Source organism: Bombus flavifrons, chromosome 16 (genome assembly GCF_040668555.2).
Source record: "Bombus flavifrons isolate JBK064 chromosome 16, iyBomFlav1_principal, whole genome shotgun sequence".
Classification (NCBI taxonomy): Eukaryota; Metazoa; Arthropoda; class Insecta; order Hymenoptera; family Apidae; genus Bombus; species Bombus flavifrons.
Window position 1 is genome coordinate 2,761,428 of NC_138457.1, and position 21,175 is coordinate 2,782,602.

At 34.8% G+C, this 21,175-nt stretch overlaps 2 protein-coding genes across 2 annotated transcripts; one reads left to right on the plus strand and one right to left on the minus strand.

Moving 5' to 3' along the window:
• Nucleotides 1-1,425: 1,425 nt before the first annotated feature.
• Nucleotides 1,426-11,720, plus strand: LOC138188087 (D-3-phosphoglycerate dehydrogenase). Its single transcript, XM_069129549.1, has 7 exons — nt 1,426-1,513; nt 4,085-4,225; nt 8,685-8,836; nt 9,707-10,059; nt 10,175-10,393; nt 10,483-10,920; nt 11,026-11,720. The coding sequence occupies exons 2-7, from the start codon at nt 4,091-4,093 to the stop codon at nt 11,268-11,270; spliced, it is 1,542 nt and encodes a 513-aa protein (XP_068985650.1). The 5' UTR covers nt 1,426-1,513; nt 4,085-4,090; the 3' UTR covers nt 11,271-11,720.
• On the minus strand, nt 11,420-13,656 carry LOC138188107 (uncharacterized). Its single transcript, XM_069129591.1, has 5 exons — nt 12,978-13,656; nt 12,796-12,901; nt 12,399-12,596; nt 12,113-12,322; nt 11,420-12,036 (listed from the first exon to the last, which is right to left on the minus strand). The coding sequence occupies exons 1-5, from the start codon at nt 13,127-13,129 to the stop codon at nt 11,980-11,982; spliced, it is 723 nt and encodes a 240-aa protein (XP_068985692.1). The 5' UTR covers nt 13,130-13,656; the 3' UTR covers nt 11,420-11,979.
• Nucleotides 13,657-21,175: the final 7,519 nt, after the last annotated feature.

The following is a 21,175-nucleotide window of genomic DNA, read 5'->3' on the forward strand; positions in this document are numbered from 1 at the left end:
CTTAAGAAAAATTGTTTACTAGATCATAAATTCATATTTTTGGGCATATAATTAAAAGCGTAGAACCTCAGTAAAAATTTGTTTTACCTGCCAAGTATTATGGAAAGCTATGTATATATATATATTTTGAATATTTTATATATTCTTTCATGTTACGTGTATTCTGCACGATTTTTCGTCTGCAAATGTCCTATAAATACAGAAAAGTTTAAATGCAGTTTCCTGATTACAAATTGTCACTTTAGTCTCCTGGCTCATAAACTTTTTCTGTATTGGCGAAGGTTGGTTGTGTTCGTGTTGTGTTCGAACAACTTCGTGAACCAACGTGTGTCTGTTCACAATAGGTGTCTACAAGCTTTTAAATTCTTTCGTGATCAAAGTTCGGCAAAGTTGTAAACAGGACGTTGCACCGCGTGGATGCTCCAGGGCTGCAATATGCTCGATTTATCTGTCGAAGGAGACGAACATATCAAGAATAAATAAACGAGAGTTCGAACGGATCCAGAGTTGGCGATAGCAACGTAATAATTATTGCAAAATCAGACCCCCAGCAGGCGTTGCATCACGTAGCATTAGATGACCCCGAAATGGAAAATATATTTTGCAGTCTATAACCGTCGTGTATCATGCGGCTGTACGCAAAAATATTCTTCTTTCATTCTCAGAACGATATTAAAAGAGATAAACAATAGAATTTTCTTTCCCCATCGCATTTTCTGATCACTAGATTGCGAGTGTTTATGTATTTTTGGATCACTTTAAGTAGATTTGGGATTTGTACGCTAAATATTGTAATTTAAGTAATTTGTACGTTTATAGAAAACCGTAAATAGAGATTTGTTTTACTATTGTATATTACAACTATATTATTAATTTCGCTTCATATTTATCTATATTTTTCTATATCATATGCATTTTGTATATTTTCACATATTTAAGATTCTTTAGGATTTAAGATTTCACATATTTAAGATTTTTTAGGTTATGTTCACAAAAATACGAAATATTTCCTGTTATTTCTATTACTTTTTATGTAAGTACTTTTTGTGATTCTATTTCCTAGGTTATGTTTATAAAAATACAAAAATAATGTAATTGCCAAAAAATCTCAATAAATTTGTATAATACCTTTTACGAACGTACACAATAATCTTCAAAATAAGTTACTCATTCCTTTGGTGAGCCAAACATACTCCAAAATTCACTCGTGAATCACCAGAATCATATGTCAACTAAATGAATACTCCAACAACAAATAGGTAGAACACGAAATAGTATCACGATCTTTTCGACACAGTATTTGCTTTTTGATGCAGAGCAATAATCCGGTAAATAACAAGAGTAAGAGTGACGGTAGACGCTCGAGTTTCGAGCGAATGGAGAGTGGGGAGACCCCTATAAGAAGATAAATCACCAAGGAACAGGCAGTTTACAGTTGAATCGTCAAACGGACAGTTTACGTTTCCAACGAATCTTCACGCACGTTCGAAGACACTGAAAGGCGTTCTACAAGGTATGTATCTGTCAATCAAATCAACGTTGCATGCATTATTTACATGTAACGTCGATCATGCATGAAATGTACATATTTTTTTGTCAGTTTCTATACTTCATGTTCCTAGTACCAAATTTTTGTAATCATATAAAAGTGTAATACTACTAAATAATACGAAGATATTCGCACATAAACTTATTCTCCAATAGCACGATTTTTTATTGTTTTCATAGTATATAACTTTTGTATTCATACGAAAACAGTATTAAATGACATGACATTTAATATACTTCAATTTAGTTAATTAGTATGTAAATGCTACAATAAATAAAACTATGTGTAAATATATTTTATAGCTACTGTTATATCATCTGTTGAAAGACGGTACGCTTATGGAACCATTCGATTCAGAGATACATTCTTCTGGGTTATCAAATACGGATGTTTATATTGTATGGTAGGAACTAGTGTAAACACGTTACTTACAGAACGGCACCGGTATCGGCATGATAAGATATTAAAAAACAGATATTCTAATTGTTTTAAACAAGACCTCGTTTATACTATTATTGAATGCCACCGACCTATGTTATGTTGGCGTCACGTGACGGTAACCGTGTAATATGAAACGACCTTTAATATTTACCTCTGGTAATGCGTTCTATACTGATAGTTTCCGTGAATGCACAATTCTCTATCTACACTTTCAACGTGGACGTTTACATGTAGTCACTCTCATAACTTTTTAAAACTAGATAACTTTCTTTAAATCGAACCAAAGTTTTGAGTCTTTTTGAGGCGTTAGAAAAATTAATTTACTAGATAACGTGCAAAAAACAACTGTCACTGTTCGCAACTTTTTTCTTTGAGCCTGTAATGAGGATTTAAATAATATGTTTCGTAGATTTATGTAATTATATTTGTATACGTGTTTAAAATGTTATCGAAAACCGTTAACGTTGCTATGATCTACAAATGGTTGAAACTGATGAAAAATCGTAGTTTTTCGCGACTTTCGGGCTATAATAAATTATAATGAGTTTTGATACATTTTTTTATACCTGTCGCTTGCTTCTACATCAATCGATTTCTATATAAAACTGTATATGACCGAGGTAAGTCTAGAAAACGTATTATTTGAATTTTCATTACAGGCTCAGATAAAAAAGTTCTAAATAGTGACTTTTACTATTTTTATACGTCGTCGAATAAACTAATTCTTCTAACTTGTCAAAAAATTTCAAGTTGCTCCGTCCAAACTTAAAAAAGTTTTTCTGTTTTAAAGAGTATGTTACGTCGCCTAAAACATCGGCGCTGCAGCTCTCGCCACCGGGTAGCCGATGGCCTGCGTGACGGCATTTCGACCCTCGATAAACCTAAGGACCAACCATAACTTTTCTCTTTCATTGTGTACACATGTATCTTCATTCGATCCGCTGTCCTGAAAGATTTCTTAAGGCTAAAAATATTTTCGACGCACATCTGGTTTTTAGAGAGGTCCTTGGGTTTGTTAGGCGCAGTTAAAAACACGGAGAAAGCGGGTATGCACCCATTAGGAAAAACTGAACATCTATCTAGTAGAACAGGCTGGGTTTTCCCATGCATAAGGTCACTCACGAACCACGTTGGTCGGAGGCTTCCTACTCATCACTTCTCCTACAACTCTAGAAGGGTTAAGTCGCAGACTTCTCCTGCTCCATCAGGAGGGTCAAGTTAACTTATTTCGTCAACACCGCTAGGTCAAGTCAACTTACTTCTTCTACATACTACAACGTCGAAGTCTAGCATCAAAATCTAACGTCTATCAAGTATCCTCTAGTGCTACGTCCAATAACATACGAAATTCGACTGTACGAACCTTGCTCTACTATTCATAGCTATCTCATCTTCGTGCGACAAGCTGTTATCGACGATTTGTATCTACTCAACAGTGTAGTCTAAGTGTTGGAAATATATATTTTATAATTCTGTGAATCACAGTGTTATATAAACTTAATCACCCCTATTATCCTAACGGAAATCAGGGGATCGATCAACTCGTGGTGTCGATTAGTATAATCGTAACGGGAATTTACGACTCTCGTTGACGTCTCTCCTCGCGACTGCGTCTCCCCGCGATTGGTCGAAATTACAGAGTATGTGAGTAATAACTGTTGGTTAATTCTCATTTCACGGGAATCAAATCCATCGCATTCAGTAACAAGTGGAATTTTACGGGCATTTCGTAGTTCGTGAACAATTTGAATGTAAAAGCGTATATTAATTGAAATAAAATAATTTTACGCACTTTTGTCTGGTAATGTTATCTAGGTCATTCACATTGTTGAAAATTTTCTAGTCCATGAAGTGTATATTATTTTAATCGCACCTAAAAAATTTTGTAAAGAAGAAACATAGGTCATCGATGACTACCGTGACAGTGAACACGTTGACGAGCTAAACGAGCACTATTGTACCATTATTTTGCAATCACTCTGTATATTGAACACAAGCTATTGAAATCGTGGAGAACACGAACGTGGGTTAGCTATATCTAATGTAAATCTACATGGCAGAAATACACTCAGGGGTTCTGTTTGTTTGTTCAAGGATAACATGTTCGGCACACTCGGAAGCGTTCTCATAAGCGATCCTGTGGACGCGTGTTGCAGCGAACTACTTGTTCGCCACGGTATTCCGGTCACCACTAAATACAAGCTATCAAAGGAGGAACTAATAAAAGAGCTTCAGGTATACACAATCTTTCATTAATCGAAACTTTCTTTCTTTCTTTTGTTTTCTGTACATAGACACGATGAAATTGTCACGATCGATCTATATACATACTTTCTATTTACACTAATGCGTATAAATATTTAGCACCTGATGCAATTCGATCAAAAAGTTGATATTTTCGACATAGGGTTACGAATACAGTCAAACACTTGTAGCCCCGTTTTGTGAATGTATTACGTGCATTATATGAGGCATTAACAATTTTCTTAGCACTGTTATGAGGCAACTGTTCGCAGAACCAATTTTCATCCACCTTCGATTATATTATTGCTTTTTCGCAAATGCAAGTACACGGTAATGTACATTTCTATCTTGCTTCGAATGGAGAAACCGGTTTACGCCATTTCGATTTAGTCTTAGCGACGATTAGGCTTAGCTGCACTTTCCCCCTATGCTGCGTACACAGTCGACTGCGCACGTTGTAATATGGCGACGCATGCATAGAGATTTCTCGTGACTCAGGTTGTAACAAGATGCGTAAACTAGAATTCTGCTTTTCCTAATTAAAATGTTCTGTCTAGTATTTCATCATTTTTCAACGTACACAAAATGGAAGAAATATGATAAATATCAATATCTCAGTCACCTCATCGAGTTCGATGATTATTGAATACAACAATTCTTTTCTACACATGAAACCGCCGCTCGATCTTAGTTTCCGAGTTATTAATAAATAAACGACCGGATAAAATGACGCTTAATCCAAACCTGATCCTTGTGTTTTGTTTGTAGCTTATATAAACGGAAATTGAGCGAGGCGACAAACGTGTCGGCTATGCTTGTGACCGTGTCACATATAGACACATTATTAGCACATTTTTTGTTAGATTTGAGTTAGATGCTATTTTATCCTCCCACCGCGTCGTGTTGTAACGGGTGTACAATTAATTATAGGCAAAATATATTATATTGGTACGGGCAGTTTTTCGCAAATATCTTGGGAACTAAGGCCAAGGGTCGGTTTCATGTGAAGAATAGAGTTGTTCAAAATGTCCATTTCTACAACATATTGAAAAATTCTTGAAATTGGAAAGGTGGGTTAGATAATTACCATAAATATTTGTACACTATCACTATGTCGAACTTTTGATGGAATCTTCTCACATAAACTACATTTTGAAAGGCAGTAGAATGGAAACAGAGATTAATCATATCATAGTTCACGTACAATTAATCTGGTGGAAGTAGTAACGTGTAAAATTCTCGTCACAATTAGATGCAGCTTATGTATTCCTTATTCGTCGATAGATCTACACAGGGTAATTCTCTTCCTAGTTAAGTCGGAGAAGGTGTCAACGACTACACTCTAACGATAACCGATATTACAAACACGATTGTTTATACGTGTAATTTGTCATCAAAGAGAGATATGGTTGCCATACCCCGGTTATATCTAAACAAGGATGTGATTTGCAACACGACTAACGAAATTGAATCATCTAGCAATAGCAAGAGAATCTTCCATCTTAATCGGCGAGCAAGGTCCCATACTGATGTAAAGAAGCTTCAAATAGGCGTAAAACGTGACATTAATGCCGAATTTTCAGTCTTGAGGATTGAACATCATAATATGTTTATTGGTAGATTACGAATGTTCATACATTTATGCGAAATTTAATAATAGCTCAACAGAGTTTAATAATAGCTTACATTATTGATAATAGCAATAGTATTGGAATATAGGTATCAGATTACAAACTACGATGTAACTTCATTTATCCGAACTCGCCGGGGAACAAACATTCATATTCACAGCTAGAGTACGTAAAATCCGAGTTCACATTCAAATAACTGAATTTAATCGCCGAGAGTTGATATAACCCAGATATATCCATCGCTCTTCCAGAAGAACGATTTTCCCAAGTAATTGGTTTTCTCGTACAGGAAGCTTGTGACTATTTTTTCAAAACCTCCATAGCAGTATATGCAATGGAAAAAAATTGTGCTAATCGCTAATTATAATGCTGCGAATTTAATCCCCAAATAAAAGAAAAGTGAAGTTATTGTTTTATCTAAGTTAATGAAGCCGTAAGTAGTGTTTGTAAAGTTTCGTTTCACTGCACTGATTGTGAGTTCCACTTTACGCGGTTTCATGAAACTCGAACGTCGATGTTATCGAACTATCGCAGACGTATTTCAGCGTGTGTAAACCGCTTTATTCCCGTTCTCGCGTCTCTCTTTCTTTTCTTTGATCTCGATCAATTGCCGCGTACATCGAAGTCGGTGCAACCGGCTAGATCCAGTTCGGTCGACAAACGTGAATACCGGTTTAGCTACACGGGTCGTTGTACTTATCTGTGTCGGCCGAGTCCTCTCTCCTATTGTGCGCCCGTAGACATGCAATTTCCGTGATAGCTCCCGACAGGCCATTATCAATGGCGAATCCTCAAGAGCAACAAAATATAAAAATGTCACATTCTCGACAACTTGCTAATTAATTTAATTACATAACGCGAATTGGATTATTTAAGTTATGGTATCAAAGATATTAAAATATAAATTACAAGCAAATTTAGATCTCGTAGAGGAAGATTGGAAAACATACTTGCGAAAGGCACCTGAATCCACCACTGCTTATCATTAACAGGACGAGCGTGAAGAGCGCATTTACAGTGGTTCGCGAAAATATTCGAACGCTTGTCACACAATTTTTTTTTCATCGATATATCGTGTGCATTATGGGAAATTTTTTGAAATCTCGTTAGCGCTATAACGAGACACGACTGTCGTGATTATAATAGCATAGCTGAATACGCATAATACCAATTCTTGGGGAAATTAGGAAAAGTTTGAAAATGCCAATTTTCGTATCGAAATTATTAAATGATGACATTTACGTGTTTACAGTAGAAGACAAGTACAGTCTGTCGTGTTTATTAATTTTCTCAGATTTTTCAAAATGGTAGCTTTTAGCTCTCCACGCACGTAACAGTGACCTGTGTACATATATTCATATAATTAATGTAACGTGCATATCGTACGAGTATTATATGCAATTCTAAATAGTTCTATTTTTATTAAATGACTAAATATACTTTTGCTAATCTTTATCGCTGTCTGATTTTATAATGCGTGCCATGTATCTAACGTGCGATAAACAATAGGTTATCGCAACGATATATGAGCATGAAAAATGCCCTTCTATTCCCGGGCAGTCAATTGGGTTTGATATGTACTCTGTATAGAAGTTGTAGATTTTGCTGTGAATATGTCGGGATCTCGCTTGAAATTGTACTGTGTTGTTACTTTTCTTGAAATAACGATTTATTCTTACCGAAAATCACTCTTACCGGGTCCTACCAAATATTTCAGGCAGTGCTATACTTGGCAGAAATAATGAATTCAGAAAGCAATATAAACTCGCGTTACTTGAAAAAACAAGATAATAATACATGGCTGCACGAGAATAAAAAAACACTTTGATGCGAATGTGCAAACGGCAGTCGCGCTACCTATTGGGTGTTGTTGGCATATCGTTACGATAATTCGTTATTCATCGCATGCTACATACACGCTACGCACACGTTATGAGACCTGCTGAGATACTCAGCTAAATATTCGCCGTTGAGCTAATAGTTGAGCAAATACTGCGATCGACAGCGATTAGTAAAAGGTAGGACAGTTTAAAATTCATTCGTTTAATAAAAATAAAGCTACTTAGAATTACATGCGATGATAATACTCAGACGATGTGCACGTTATATCAGTTATATAAATCTGTACATAGGTCACTGTTACATGCCCGTCAAGTAAAAAACGGTAATTTTTTTTTTATGTATAACGCAGCATTTTGAAAAATCTGAAAAAATTATCAGTTAATAAACATGATGGGCAGTTTCTACTGTAAAAACGTAAGTGTCGTAATTTAATAACTTGAATAAAAAATTTTCAGACGCAAGGTCTTGAAAAATTGCCAGATATTTACAGATAAGTAACGCCATACAGTAAAAGGAATCATGTTTAGGTTAATAACTATCCTAATGATAGGATTAAAATTTTGTCGAAATGGTTTCTCTAGAAAGCTCCTCTCATCGACGTATCGTAAGTTTCATTTGATTTGCCGATGCTTTTATCGTGCTTATTAGAAATTACAAAAGTGTATGTTTATTGCAAACATACACTTAGCGAACAATTGGCTAAAGATGGTCTCGTTATATATTGTGGCTTGTTGTGTATGTTGTGTATTGTGTATTTTGACGGTATTTGCGACTTGTAACTTCTATTGTATACATTTTCAGATCCGTTCCAGATTTGACCAACAGTTAAGGTAGCCGTGTCTCGTTACAGTGCTAATGAAATTTCAAAATGTTTTATATAATAATATAATACGTAACAAAATGTCTAAATGTATACTAATATTTTCGCCACTCGCTGTAAGTAACGTACTATTCACATAATTATACGTATGAAACAGAATCACGAAGGATTGATCGTGCGATCGGAGACAAAGGTGGTCAACGATGTGTTTGCTAGTTGTCCAAAGCTTCGCGTGGTCGGCCGGGCTGGCACTGGCGTCGATAACATCGATCTTCAAGCTGCCACGAGAAAGGGAGTCATCGTGTTGAAGTATGTCCGCTTACTCTCTGTTCTGTTTTGTTACTGTAACTTCGTTAACTCTCACGATAATTGATCGACGAGAACAATTATCTCAACCACGGACGTTAGTTTTTGCATAATAACCCAGACAAATTAGCCACAAGAAGGATCACATTGTGTTAAAGATGGTACATACCTGAAATTTTATTGTTCGAATTTGTTAAAATCATGTTGAGGAACAAAAACAGAAAGCTTCGAACGAGGCTTGCAGATATTGGAAATATCTATGGGATGAAACATCGCGCGTTAAGATTGGGGTATTTTTTTGCGAATATCTCGAAACCTAAGGTCGAGTAACGTTATGGGGAGTAGTAAATATCATAACATGTATGAGGAATAGTAAATATTACTTAACACTGTAAATAACACTTTGCAAAAAACTAATAAATATTTAACGACGAAATTTGGCACATTTTTTAAGAATGACGTAAGCTAGATTTTCACCAACTCTCAACTTCGTAGATTTAATTTTACAAGAATAATTAACGATTGAAAAACGTTTCATTTCATAGATATTCTTTACATCTACGATATTATCTCTTTCATTCGAAACTTTTTGTCACCTGATTATTACGTTCGTTGAAATATGAAAAAAACTGTTTTCAGCAACTTTGGAGATGCAGATAACCAAACCTGTACAAATGCAAAGTGGTAAACATATATAGGATTTATCGTTGAACATGATTTTGGCAAATTCGTGCAATAAAATTTCAGGTGGCACATTATGTTGAATCTAAGGCTAATTTGACTGGAAATATTAAATATTCCAAATAAATATTATAAATCGCTCGGTCAACGATGTATTAAATAAAATGCTAAGCAATTATGCATTTTTTTCAGTACACCCGGTGGAAACAGCATCAGCGCTTGCGAGTTGACGTGCGCGTTAATCTCTAGTTTGGCACGTAACGTTCCTCAGGCGGTTCAATCGTTGAAAGAAGGACGATGGGACAGAAAATTGTATTCCGGTTTCGAGTTATCTGGAAAAACACTTGCGGTGCTCGGAATGGGTCGAATCGGTCGCGAAGTGACTCGGAGAATGCAAGCGTTTGGCATGCGTGTGATCGCCTTTGATCCTCTACTCACGTGCGAAATCGCAAACCAGATTGGTGTGGAGAAGCTCACTTTAGATGAGATATGGCCCATAGCTGATTACATCACCGTACATACGCCGCTTATTCCTCAGACAAGAAGTACTTTGAAATTTTTCTCAGTTATTTTCATTACAGTATCGGAACGAAATATTTGGAAGAAATAACCTATTCGCATTCTATTAACTAATTTACAAATACATACACCTTGTTTCAGATCTGATTAACGCTACGACTTTGGCAAAGTGTAAAAAGGGAATACGTATTGTAAACGTTGCTCGCGGTGGTATCGTGGACGAAGAAGCGTTGCTGAATGCATTAAAGTCAGATCACTGCGCTGGAGCAGCTTTGGACGTCTTTATTGAAGAACCACCGAAAAACCCTGTCACTCTTGAATTAATCGCACATCCCAAGGTCATCGCTACTCCTCATTTAGGTAATAACCTTTTTCAATGATATTTTTCAAATAACTGTTATCTTTTATTTTTACCTGTAACTTCGTTGTAACTCAATGTTGACTTACAGGAGCAAGTACCGAGGAAGCTCAGAAGCGAGTGGCCGAAGAGATAGCCCAGCAATTTCTAGCATTATCTGGTAAATCGACAGAATATGCAGTTACCGGAATCGTAAATGCACCAATGTTGCACGCTGCCATGTCAGACGAGAACGCATCGTGGATCGAACTGTCGAAAAAGTTGGGTCAACTGATCGGTCGGTTCTTGAAAGGGAAACTGAATATAATCGTACATAGTCAAACAGTTGGTGATGTCAGCATGCGAGAAAAAGTATTCGTCCACACAGCCGTTCTCGTTGGAATTTTATCAGGGCAAACGAAGAACGGTTTGAACTTGATAAGTGCACCTATATTAGCTGAGGACATAGGCATTGATGTTAAAGGAAGTCACAAAGAGTCGACTGATGGGGAAGCAATCGTTGTTGAAGCTGAAGGTCATCAGATCAAAGGTAAGATGAGAATAAAACACTTTTTATCAATGTATTATCGTTCTTGACGTTCTCAGTATATTTATTTCGATCGTTTTGGTCTATTTCTCTCTCAATTTTATCCAGGAACGGTCCGTAACAATGAACCACTGTTGCTCTCGCTGAATGATGCACAATTCGGCAATGGAATCGCTCTAGGGAACTACGTCTCCTTGTATCAAACCAACAACGTCCAAGATCTGGCGAAAATTGTGAACGCTTTCTCTACAAAAGGCATCAACGTTTGCAACTTGAACGCCAGCGGAAGCTGGATGGTGATTCAAACCGATCAAGAAGTTTCCGTACGTGTTGACAGCATCGAATCCTTCTAAAGCCCATGTTGTTCAATTAAGAGAAAAGCGCAGTATTTTAAAACTCGATATGACTCAGTTTCACGCAAATCAAGTTACATTTTTGTTACATCAATATGTAGATTAATTATATCTATGCAGATATAAGGGTAATACAATGTTGGACTCTGTTCGCATACGTATTATTTATTGCTCCAATCGAAAATGTAGGAAAAAGAAACACAAATCAGTTGTGTTTCTGGTGAATACACCTGTACTATGATCACATGTAATTAAACATCTTTATAAATCTTACATACGTACACATGTATTGAAAACTAAAAATATACAAAAATATATATATATATATATATATATGTATGCGTGCGTACGTGCATGTGTGTATGTGTATACGTTAATATGTATACGCACAAGTATTTATATTTTTATATTGCTAGTACTCGTTAATAAAATATTACATGTATCACAAAATTACCAGCATTTACAACAATCTCCGCGCGCATTATTTCTCATAGGATAAACACAATACATCCACACACACATGGGCCAAGAAGGCATGAGAAATGTATATACCTTAGAAATTACAGTCATTGACAATTCTACACCAGTAAACTAAAAAGTTATTTACGCGTCCGTTTGCTAGCTAAGCCAACTAAATACTTTCTCCAATAATCTATGAATTTTCATTGCATTTGAAACATACTAAAATATAATCATAGAAAATGTAAATTTATATTCTTTCGTAGCTATCTAGACGACAACAGTTAAAAGTGAAGGTGATTCCATCCTGTAAATATAATATTAAATTGTTTGCAAGGGTAAACAAATGGAAAAAAACCTAAATCGTGTCTTAATTAACTTACTTTAACGAGTGAAGGAAGGCTTTGCCAGAAGCTATGATTGGGCATCATTTCCCAACCTGTTGCACCCCTCAAGAACTTCAAAGTTAGTGCTCCACCAATAAAGTATATTCCAGAAATCACAAAGAGATAAATGAGCAATGTAGAACCAATGGAAAGGCCCTTAGAGTGCATCAATGTTTTACAAGCATAAATAGACGTTAAGAGTAGATGCTGAAACAAAAATGCAAGAGTTTAAGAGAATCAAGAGGAACACCTGTCTATTCCTTTTAAAATATTTGAAACTTACATATTCTTTAGTTTTATTGAGAGATTCCACGTACAAGTGTGTTTCACATGAACTACAACATGACAGGGCTATTGTTGTTGTATAGTTCTCATGATGAAACATGAAAACAGGTGGTTTCGATTCGTCACTCTCTATAATTATCTTTGTTTCCTCTGCTTTACCCAGCACAAAAGTATTGTTGTTGCATGTGGCGCACAACTGGAATCATGATAGTAGTAGTGTGTCATTACATATTACAGTACCAATGAATTTTCACAATGTTTTGTACAATATGTTCATAAAAGCTTTCTAAAAATATTCAAATACTATCGTGAATCGTTGTACGTTGAATGACATCGATAATAGAATTAGAGCAAACGAGAAAATTCCATAGCATATTAATTAAACATTTCCTTACAGAAGCACCATCTTTATAACATTCGCTCATTTGATCGTTCGACAGTCGCTTATTTGTACAAGGATGGAAGAAAAAAGTGCATTTCTGTTCGGTACTATTTATAGACCTAAAAGAAAAGATTTCTTTTTGGATAAAAATTAACGAACAAAATATGAAGAGGTTAGGATATTCGATCCACCGACCTTGAATTAACCAGCGGCATCAAACTGTACCCCTGCCAGTTTGGAAACATGCACGAGCAACTCGTTAATTGTCTACATTCCGAAGAAGTTTGCTCGCAAAAAATTATTAAAAGTGATGCAAACACAAACAAAATCTCATTTTTCTTGATCATTTTCGACAAGGCTGATCTACGCGTAACTGCACTGCTATTAGTCAAAACATTGCCACACTCGGTGTCACTAACACTAACCTCTTCGTTTTATCCAATAATACAAAACGTATTTTAAACAAAATAAATGATTCCATGTATCATCCGATCGACTAATCTAGGAACAATTTGAATAAGGGCGCGATGGGAAACTATTAATTTTCATACGCAATTCTAAAATTATCTTTCCTCTTGGTGACATGTTCATAATTAGCGATTATTTCCGCACTATACAACGATCATGATCATTTCGTTACAGGATTTCAAGGTCATCAATATTTTTTTAAATTGCACCCTATATTTTTCAATATGTTTATATATTGTGAAGACACAAATTCAACGACCTTAATAACCTTAATAATGATCAATCGACAGGTGGTAAAATTAAAAAAGGAATATAACGAGGAATTAACTGAAATTAGTTTTATTTCTGTGATTCTGAAGAAGAGATTAGTAGAGATATCGTCAGGCGAAGTCCTGTCAAAAAAATGTACACTGGAAATAAGGACCTCTCGTGATGAACGGCTGCATTATCAGCACACCTCGTCTCCAGCGCTCTTAGTGGGAGAAACGCGCATAGGTTAGGTAAGAGGAGAAATGTGTGATCGTGCAAACGTCTTATTGTTACGTTCTATTTAGTTGCCGACGAGAAGGTAGCGTTAACTGACGTTTAATGCAACTGGCAATAAGTTCCACTTTCGGCTAAGTTGCTATGTGCAGGAATACTGGCACGGGAGAGGATTAAAGTTGTTCGAAAGTAAATTAACAATATGTAATGATTTATTCAAATCTTACTCGATTTCGATATTGACAATTGATTGACAGACTGACGGATATAAAATTCTTCGGTTGACAAAATGGTAATTCTTCGTTTGACAAAATGATAACTAATACTTCGAATGGTAATTATTCGGTTGACGAGCGGTAATTAATTATTGATTTCTCTGAGTCACTACATTTATTTATATCTGTCGGAGATGAAAAAACGTCGGGGTCTTTCTTTTGAAAATGTTTGGGAAGATCTCCAACGTTTGTTCAAACTTCCGACTTTGTTTACAATTTAAATTGTCTTACTATCGTTATAAAAATATAGTTAGGTAAATATAAAAACATAGTTAGATAAGTTTTCGCAAGATATAGCTTTTAACAGGTTTGACTGCCTTTCACTTCAAATACTGTAAACACGGTTTCAAATAAACGTTTTAAATTACCTTGATTTGAAAGAAATTATCAATTTCACTTTCGCGCTACGGATCGTGCGGGACGCGGGACGTGACGCTTATACTATTTTATTCTTTTAATACTTACCAATACTTACCAATTTTCTCAAACTCTTCCGTCATTTTTGATAACCTATTCCTTAAACTAATGAGAGTTGGAAAGTATTTAAGGATATGGATAATGAGAGGGTTTTAAAATAACTAGTGATTAAACACTTTGTCCATTTGCAAAATAAGGTCGTTTTATTCAATCGAATGTGCAAGTTTACAATAATCATACAACTCATTATATACAATTCATAATTTTCTGTATAATAATTTGTGTAACTGAGTAATTTTATTCATAACGTTTCATCGTCATGGTATCCTCGAAGGAAAGTGTTAATTCTTTGTCTTTCAGGCGTTTCTTTTCGATGTGTAAGAATTCAAATTAAAGCTTAATTAAATTTCAAATTATATCGTAGGTAATTATAGATATCTCCGGACAGGGTTACGAATAAATAATTGGTATGTTCACATGTAGGACAACCTTTATTATTTAATACAGTACTAATTATAACATAATACTACGCATTATTACAATATTAGTATTATTATATTGGTTGTAATCTGAGATTTTCTTCTTAATGGTGTTTTTTGCGGCGTGGGTGCGTGCGTGCCGTTGCGTGCATGCGTGTACGCGCGCGCACTTGTGTGTACGTATCTATATATGATAGTTTTCATACAAATAAACAAATAAATACATACGTATGTATAAACTATATATATATACATATACATATACATATTTATTCGTTTATTCGTAATACCCCTACACTTAGTGCATTACATGTACACGTATGTATGTGTTTATATGTATACATATATGATATTTATTATACCCTTGTATTATTACGCGGTACATGAATTCATATCTTATCTCTTATAATCTTATAAATCTAATTCGAATACATATAGTGTATATAGATATATATATAGATATATATTTATATATCATCAGGATGGTATAAATAATATTGTATTTCATAAAAGCACTTTTTGTTGCTTATAATATTATTGTTTTTTTTTTTCTTCTTTAATTATCGCATCGCTTTTTCCCCCACATATTTCCCCTAACGCTCTTTCTTTCTTTCACTTCGTTTCTTTTTTTCTTCTACTATACGCGACATCTGTAAAGGAATTTTCTTGCTTTTTTTTTACATCCTTAAAAGAGTTTTACGTCTCTCTTTTTTTCGGCTTTCTTACTAGCTTCGGAAGGAAAACTTAAGACACATTACGAACTACAGATATCGAGAATCTTCTTTTTTTCTTACATCTTCTTCCTCGTCTTCTCCTTTTTCTTTAAATACTAGACAATCGTTTTCGCGTTGTATGATCGCTCCTTTCTCATCAATCTCTTTTGAATATCGGTCGATATCACGCAAACCCCCGTTCCCGCCCCTGTCCCCACCCTCGCCCGAGATGTCGGTGAGAAATTCCTTTCGTGCAGTTCGCTAGTTCTAGCCGTTGATTTCTTTTTTTGCTTTTTAATTTTTTTGTTATTTTATTCTTCGTTCATTCGCTCGCACGCACACACACACAGACACACACACGTTACAGGCAGACGTGTGTGCGCGCGAGTCCAGCGCTATGCAAGTGTGGTACTTTGGAAGACTATCATATAACTCACAATGTTCTCCTAATCCATGACCATTTATTCTATTGCATTTTTAGAAACGACCGCATGCGTCATAGGAAAAGTTTGTTGCAATCGGACTGCGAATATTTATAGAAATTTGTATTTCTATAAGTAGAACGAAAGGAATCTTGATGAAAGGAACTGTAGGCGAAGAATTGTTTCTATTGTGATATTGTTACACCATAGTGTAATTTGTATTGTAACGATAACGTATCCGGCAGAGACAAGCAAGTTAAGTGACTATAAATAAGCGTGTCTGTTCGATGTTGGGTTGTTGGGACGTTTGAAATATGCGTTTCTCAGACACGTTTTAAAAGATTTTCTGAATTTTATGAACTGTCAACTAACTTGCCATACGGACACATGAAAATCCGCAGTCTAATTGCAACGTATAATACGATAGAGGCGATAAAAGGAGGAAATGCGATAACGTTGTGAAGAGTAAACCTAAACGCTATAGCGGAAAAAAGGAGAAGTGGTAGAGATAAAGAAGCGATAAGAAGATACAAAATGGACGAAATAGATTTGCACAATAGAAGAAGTGATCAAAGAGGTTAGAAGAAAATTGTTTGCTACGTATGACATCCTTCCAGGACACTACACCGGCATAGTAACGAGTACAGAGTGTCCTACAAGGTATGGCATATGCGGCAAATGAAAGATAGGAAATACGGTTTAATCGAAACAAGAAATACGAGCTTATCGATGCCCTTACCTAATCTCTACTATTATTAGTTTACTTTATTTGCTTGCTCTTCCTTTTATCGAATCAGTTTTTAATTTGCAAAAGTTTTGCTCCATGTTCGAATGGCCCGGGAGAATTACACGCGTTTTCCAATAAGTTACGCAGTTCTTTCGTTTTCGTTTTATTTTACTTTTTTTTCATTATCTTTTTTCTAGCAATTAATTGTACCGCCATTAAAAAATATCTGATATTTGTCTCTTAATGATTTATAAACTTTAAACCAGAGAATGCTCGTGTCACTTTAGAGTTAGTTTATAGAAATTACGTTCGCATTTTTTTATATCCTTTGGATAGATATTAAACACTTTTTTTTTGTTCTCTCAGATACATCATACCTTATGAAACACATTTATGCTTTCGCCCTTACCCGCTTCAATAAATATCTCCGTATGTGTTACTCCCTCGCAATCGTCCTCCTCAATTGTTATTTTTTTTTTTTTATTTATTTTTCTTTTTTGTTTGGCTGGTCCACTAACATTCCTAGAAAAAATACTCTCTGCAGTCCTCTATGTTTATAAGCTAAGATTTTTTTTTTGTTCCTCTATTTTCTGTTTTTGGTTTCCCGTCGTTCTTCTATTTCGTTTTCCTTCGTTCCTTCGTCAAAACTGTCCATTCACTTATTCCTCGTTTTAACTTTATCTTTCCCCGATTTTTAATACTTTTAAGAACACCTTCTCCCCGTTCTCCGTCTTACGTACATATGAAACCTCGCAATAGGTTCGTGCAAGCTACTTGCAACCACTTCAAACAAAGAACGTAACGCGATTACGGTACCTGAATTTTAATCGCTACCGTGCGATCGAATCACATTGATCGTTCGTATTTCCGCGATTTACACACGCGATACTGTGTATGTATATTGACGGTCATTATACATCGATACGGCGATTATACATCGTAATCGAGATACACGCGGTGAAACGTTAACTAACCTCGTACACGATTTGTCGTTCGACTAGTTTGCAAGAAAGCGAAGGGAGAAAAGCTTACAACTGATGGTTAGTTTGATTATAATAAGATTACAAATTATCTAGTATCACAAACATCGTTATAGATCGCGAAAATGCCCGTGGATAAACGAATCGAGCCGATTGGAAGGAAATAATCCAATTCGTCAAATGAACTCCTTATTAACGGCTTATACAGGCCGTTCCAGAACCTGCGAGCATAGCTTCACTGGTGGAACACCCTGTATGCATGTTTATACGATATAAACGCGTAGCTTTCTCGTATCGCGAGAGAGGAAGAAGGGAAGGAGGAAACATGAAATACAATATTTCTTCTATCGAGACGTTTTTATCTTGGAATCACACTCGCAGCTTACCCTTCGCGATGATTAATTACAGTTCCATTGCTTGAACGTTTAGATCGATCATTATACGGTAGAACTTCATTTATCTCAAAGAGATTTTAATTAATGCGTCTCATTAACTGGACTTTAGCTGCTTGAATTTACTTAGTCGAACGTGAGCTCCTGCTATGTGAACAGAAAATAACAAGTAGTTGGTGAGCTCTTGGTATTACGTCAACTCCAATTATACATATAAACTGCTGCTTGTCCTCCAAGTGTGAATAAATGGAGTTCCACTGTATATTGATTTGATGAGTGGAGGATCAGTGTTATAAATATAATATGGAATAATCAGAAATGGTTCGATCAACCAAGAAAAGCCAGAGGAATTGAATCCTATAATACTCGTAAATCGTGGATAAAATAATATTTATTTATTACTTGTTACTTCAATGAAACTTTCCTTTTCTCAATGAAATGTACATTGCCGTTAAAATGTCAAAATCGTATTTGGACATTTGGTTATCTTTCACAAGATGTATTTTAATGATATTGAATTACCATATACATATGTATTTAAAGTTTATACTAGTAAAATTTACGTTTTACAAATTTATATGGAATTCTACAGCATAAAATCTGATCTCTGCTGTCAATATTTTCGTTCATCGCTGTACACGGAAACAGCATATGTTACAGGAATATAATAATTTTCAAAGAGAATCGTATGAATTAAGGAAAACTTGACACAATTAGCGAGTAAGATCCAGTCAAATTGTGATAATTAAATAATTTAAGCGGGAATTATGTTTAATTGTATTCCTGTGATCATTCACGAACCTTGAACCCCTCAACCATCTATTAATACACGAACAATACGAAAGAGAGAATTTTAGAAAAAAAATACTTATCCTAATTAATATTCGAGTAAGCGTTTAAAATATGTTAGAAAAAACTATAGAACATAGATTAATATTCTTCAGTGATAATCAAGATAAAGAGATCATTTTTCGTGTCTTTAATATTTTTAAATAATTTCTGACTTCAGAATAATATTTGAAAGAAAAGAGCGAATAAAGAAATAAAGGTAACCTGTCGTCGTAATAGTCTTTTGAAGTATCAAATCTTCTTTTTCCTTTTCAAACTCATTGGGATTCGTTGAAATATAAAAGTCGGGCAGTTAAACGAATGATTATTTTTATTCTATTTACCTCTAATCACGATCAGTATAATCGATATTAAAGCGATGATTGGAATCCTTAGACTTTAGAGTTCCGAACAAGCGAATGAAATGAAATTTCAAACAAGTATCAAGTACCCTGTACAATCGTTAGTCGTTAGTTACGTATAGATATTTAAGGTTATCTCCAATGATACTGAAAGTCTTCTTTGATTCGTCAGCTTTCGAAAACGAATATATTCGGTAAAATCACGAAACAAACATCAAGGATCTTCGAATTCGAAAAAACAACTCGTACAATACACAGGATGAAACTGTAACTGTAATAGTTATCAGGGAAAAAGATTGCCTCCCTTGTCGAGAGTTATGAAATTTAACAAGGGACACGATTCTACTAATCAAACTGTGGTTTTCACCTCTTCATCAGAGAAATGCTGTCAAGCAGGAAAGTCTAAAAAAATATTTATATTCGCAGTTTATTATTAATCTGCTCTCAGTCAGTCTCAAATTTTGGAGATGAATTATTACCTCCACGACTATGGAAAAATATAATTGTAAATTCAATGATAAGTTCTTATTGTAAGAAATGTTTTTTCATAGCTAGACTGCGGATTTTTTTGTGTTTATAGGAAATTTGTAAGTGCAAAATTGCACAGAATAAACGTGATATGAAAAAATATGTAAAATATCCAAAGTATAATACTTTCTATGATACTTGGTAGGTAAAATAATCTTCTACCGAGATTCTAATTTTTTAGTTATATTCCCAAAATTGTGAATTTACGTAAAAATCCGCTATCTACTTATAGCCTTTTAATTGTTACGTAGTTTGATAATGACACATGGGTAAAAAAATTTAAAAAGTCAAATTTTTCATCGACACCTTTTATCGATACGTTAACTGTATGCTTCATAAAAAGAGCGTCTTTTTAGTTAAAAAAATAATGCATTCAGTCGATATTACGGCACTTCCGATGATTTTTCTATTATGTTCTAGTTTGATCTTGCGTGTGATTGTATTTAGAAATCGATAGTTCAATTGAGATACAGTTTTCGTTGAAACAAATTTCACACTCTTCCAAGAAGACGAGAATTTATTCGTTGGAAACAAGTATCATGGTAATTGTACTATTATCATAGCAAACGTATAATATTACTATATTAAAATTGAGTACATACACAGCTGTTCATAAATGTTAAGACATTTACACAATATCAGATAAATATAGAAAGTTATTATTAAGAAATTATTGATTTTCCATGTTCAATTAATTAATTATGTAACTAATACTATTATATTATTAATCGATGAAACAATAAATGTATTTCTTTCAAGTAAAACTGATCTTGAATTTTAGAGAATTACATGTTTGCTGTCATTATTATTGCTTGTGCATTTCGAGATACCTAACCTCCTAAAATGAACTATTTACGCTAGTTTGATGTCTTTTCGAAATTCCAAGATATCACACGATTTACGTCGATCGTAAATAAAAGTCACGACAAGTAGAAAAAACGTTCACCGTTTTCTTCTTTTGATTATTATTGTTCCCTGCTATATTGGCACTTGATATATAGTCACAATAAAGAGTGTAAAATCACAGAAGGAAACAAATCACGGGACAATGCGTTGTGATGAAGATCGTAAGGACGGTTCAACAGTTTGGGAAGAATTGAAATTTATGATGGATTAAGTTGAATCGTGTCCCTTGCCACTCTTTTAATACCTTACTTTGTATTGAAACACACAGAGCAAATATACGTTTCTTTGATATTTTTCCCTCGATGTTGGCAAAGCAAAATCTTCCTTGTTATTTTACGTTCTGATTGTTGCTCAAATGACGCCAAGTTACAATGAATGCTACCCACTTGGAAAAAATATTTAAATAGTATCGA

Coding starts and splice junctions, on each gene's coding strand:
- LOC138188087 (XM_069129549.1), top strand. CDS start 4,091: ATGTTCGGCACACTCGGAAGCGTTCTCATAAGCGATCCTGTGGACGCG. Junction 8,837..9,706: donor AAGGGAGTCATCGTGTTGAA/GTATGTCCGCTT, acceptor CATTTTTTTCAG/TACACCCGGTGGAAACAGCA. Junction 10,921..11,025: donor TGAAGGTCATCAGATCAAAG/GTAAGATGAGAA, acceptor AATTTTATCCAG/GAACGGTCCGTAACAATGAA.
- LOC138188107 (XM_069129591.1), bottom strand. CDS start 13,129: ATGATCAAGAAAAATGAGATTTTGTTTGTGTTTGCATCACTTTTAATA. Junction 12,323..12,398: donor TCAATAAAACTAAAGAATAT/GTAAGTTTCAAA, acceptor TTTTTGTTTCAG/CATCTACTCTTAACGTCTAT. Junction 12,037..12,112: donor GCCTTCCTTCACTCGTTAAA/GTAAGTTAATTA, acceptor TTATATTTACAG/GATGGAATCACCTTCACTTT.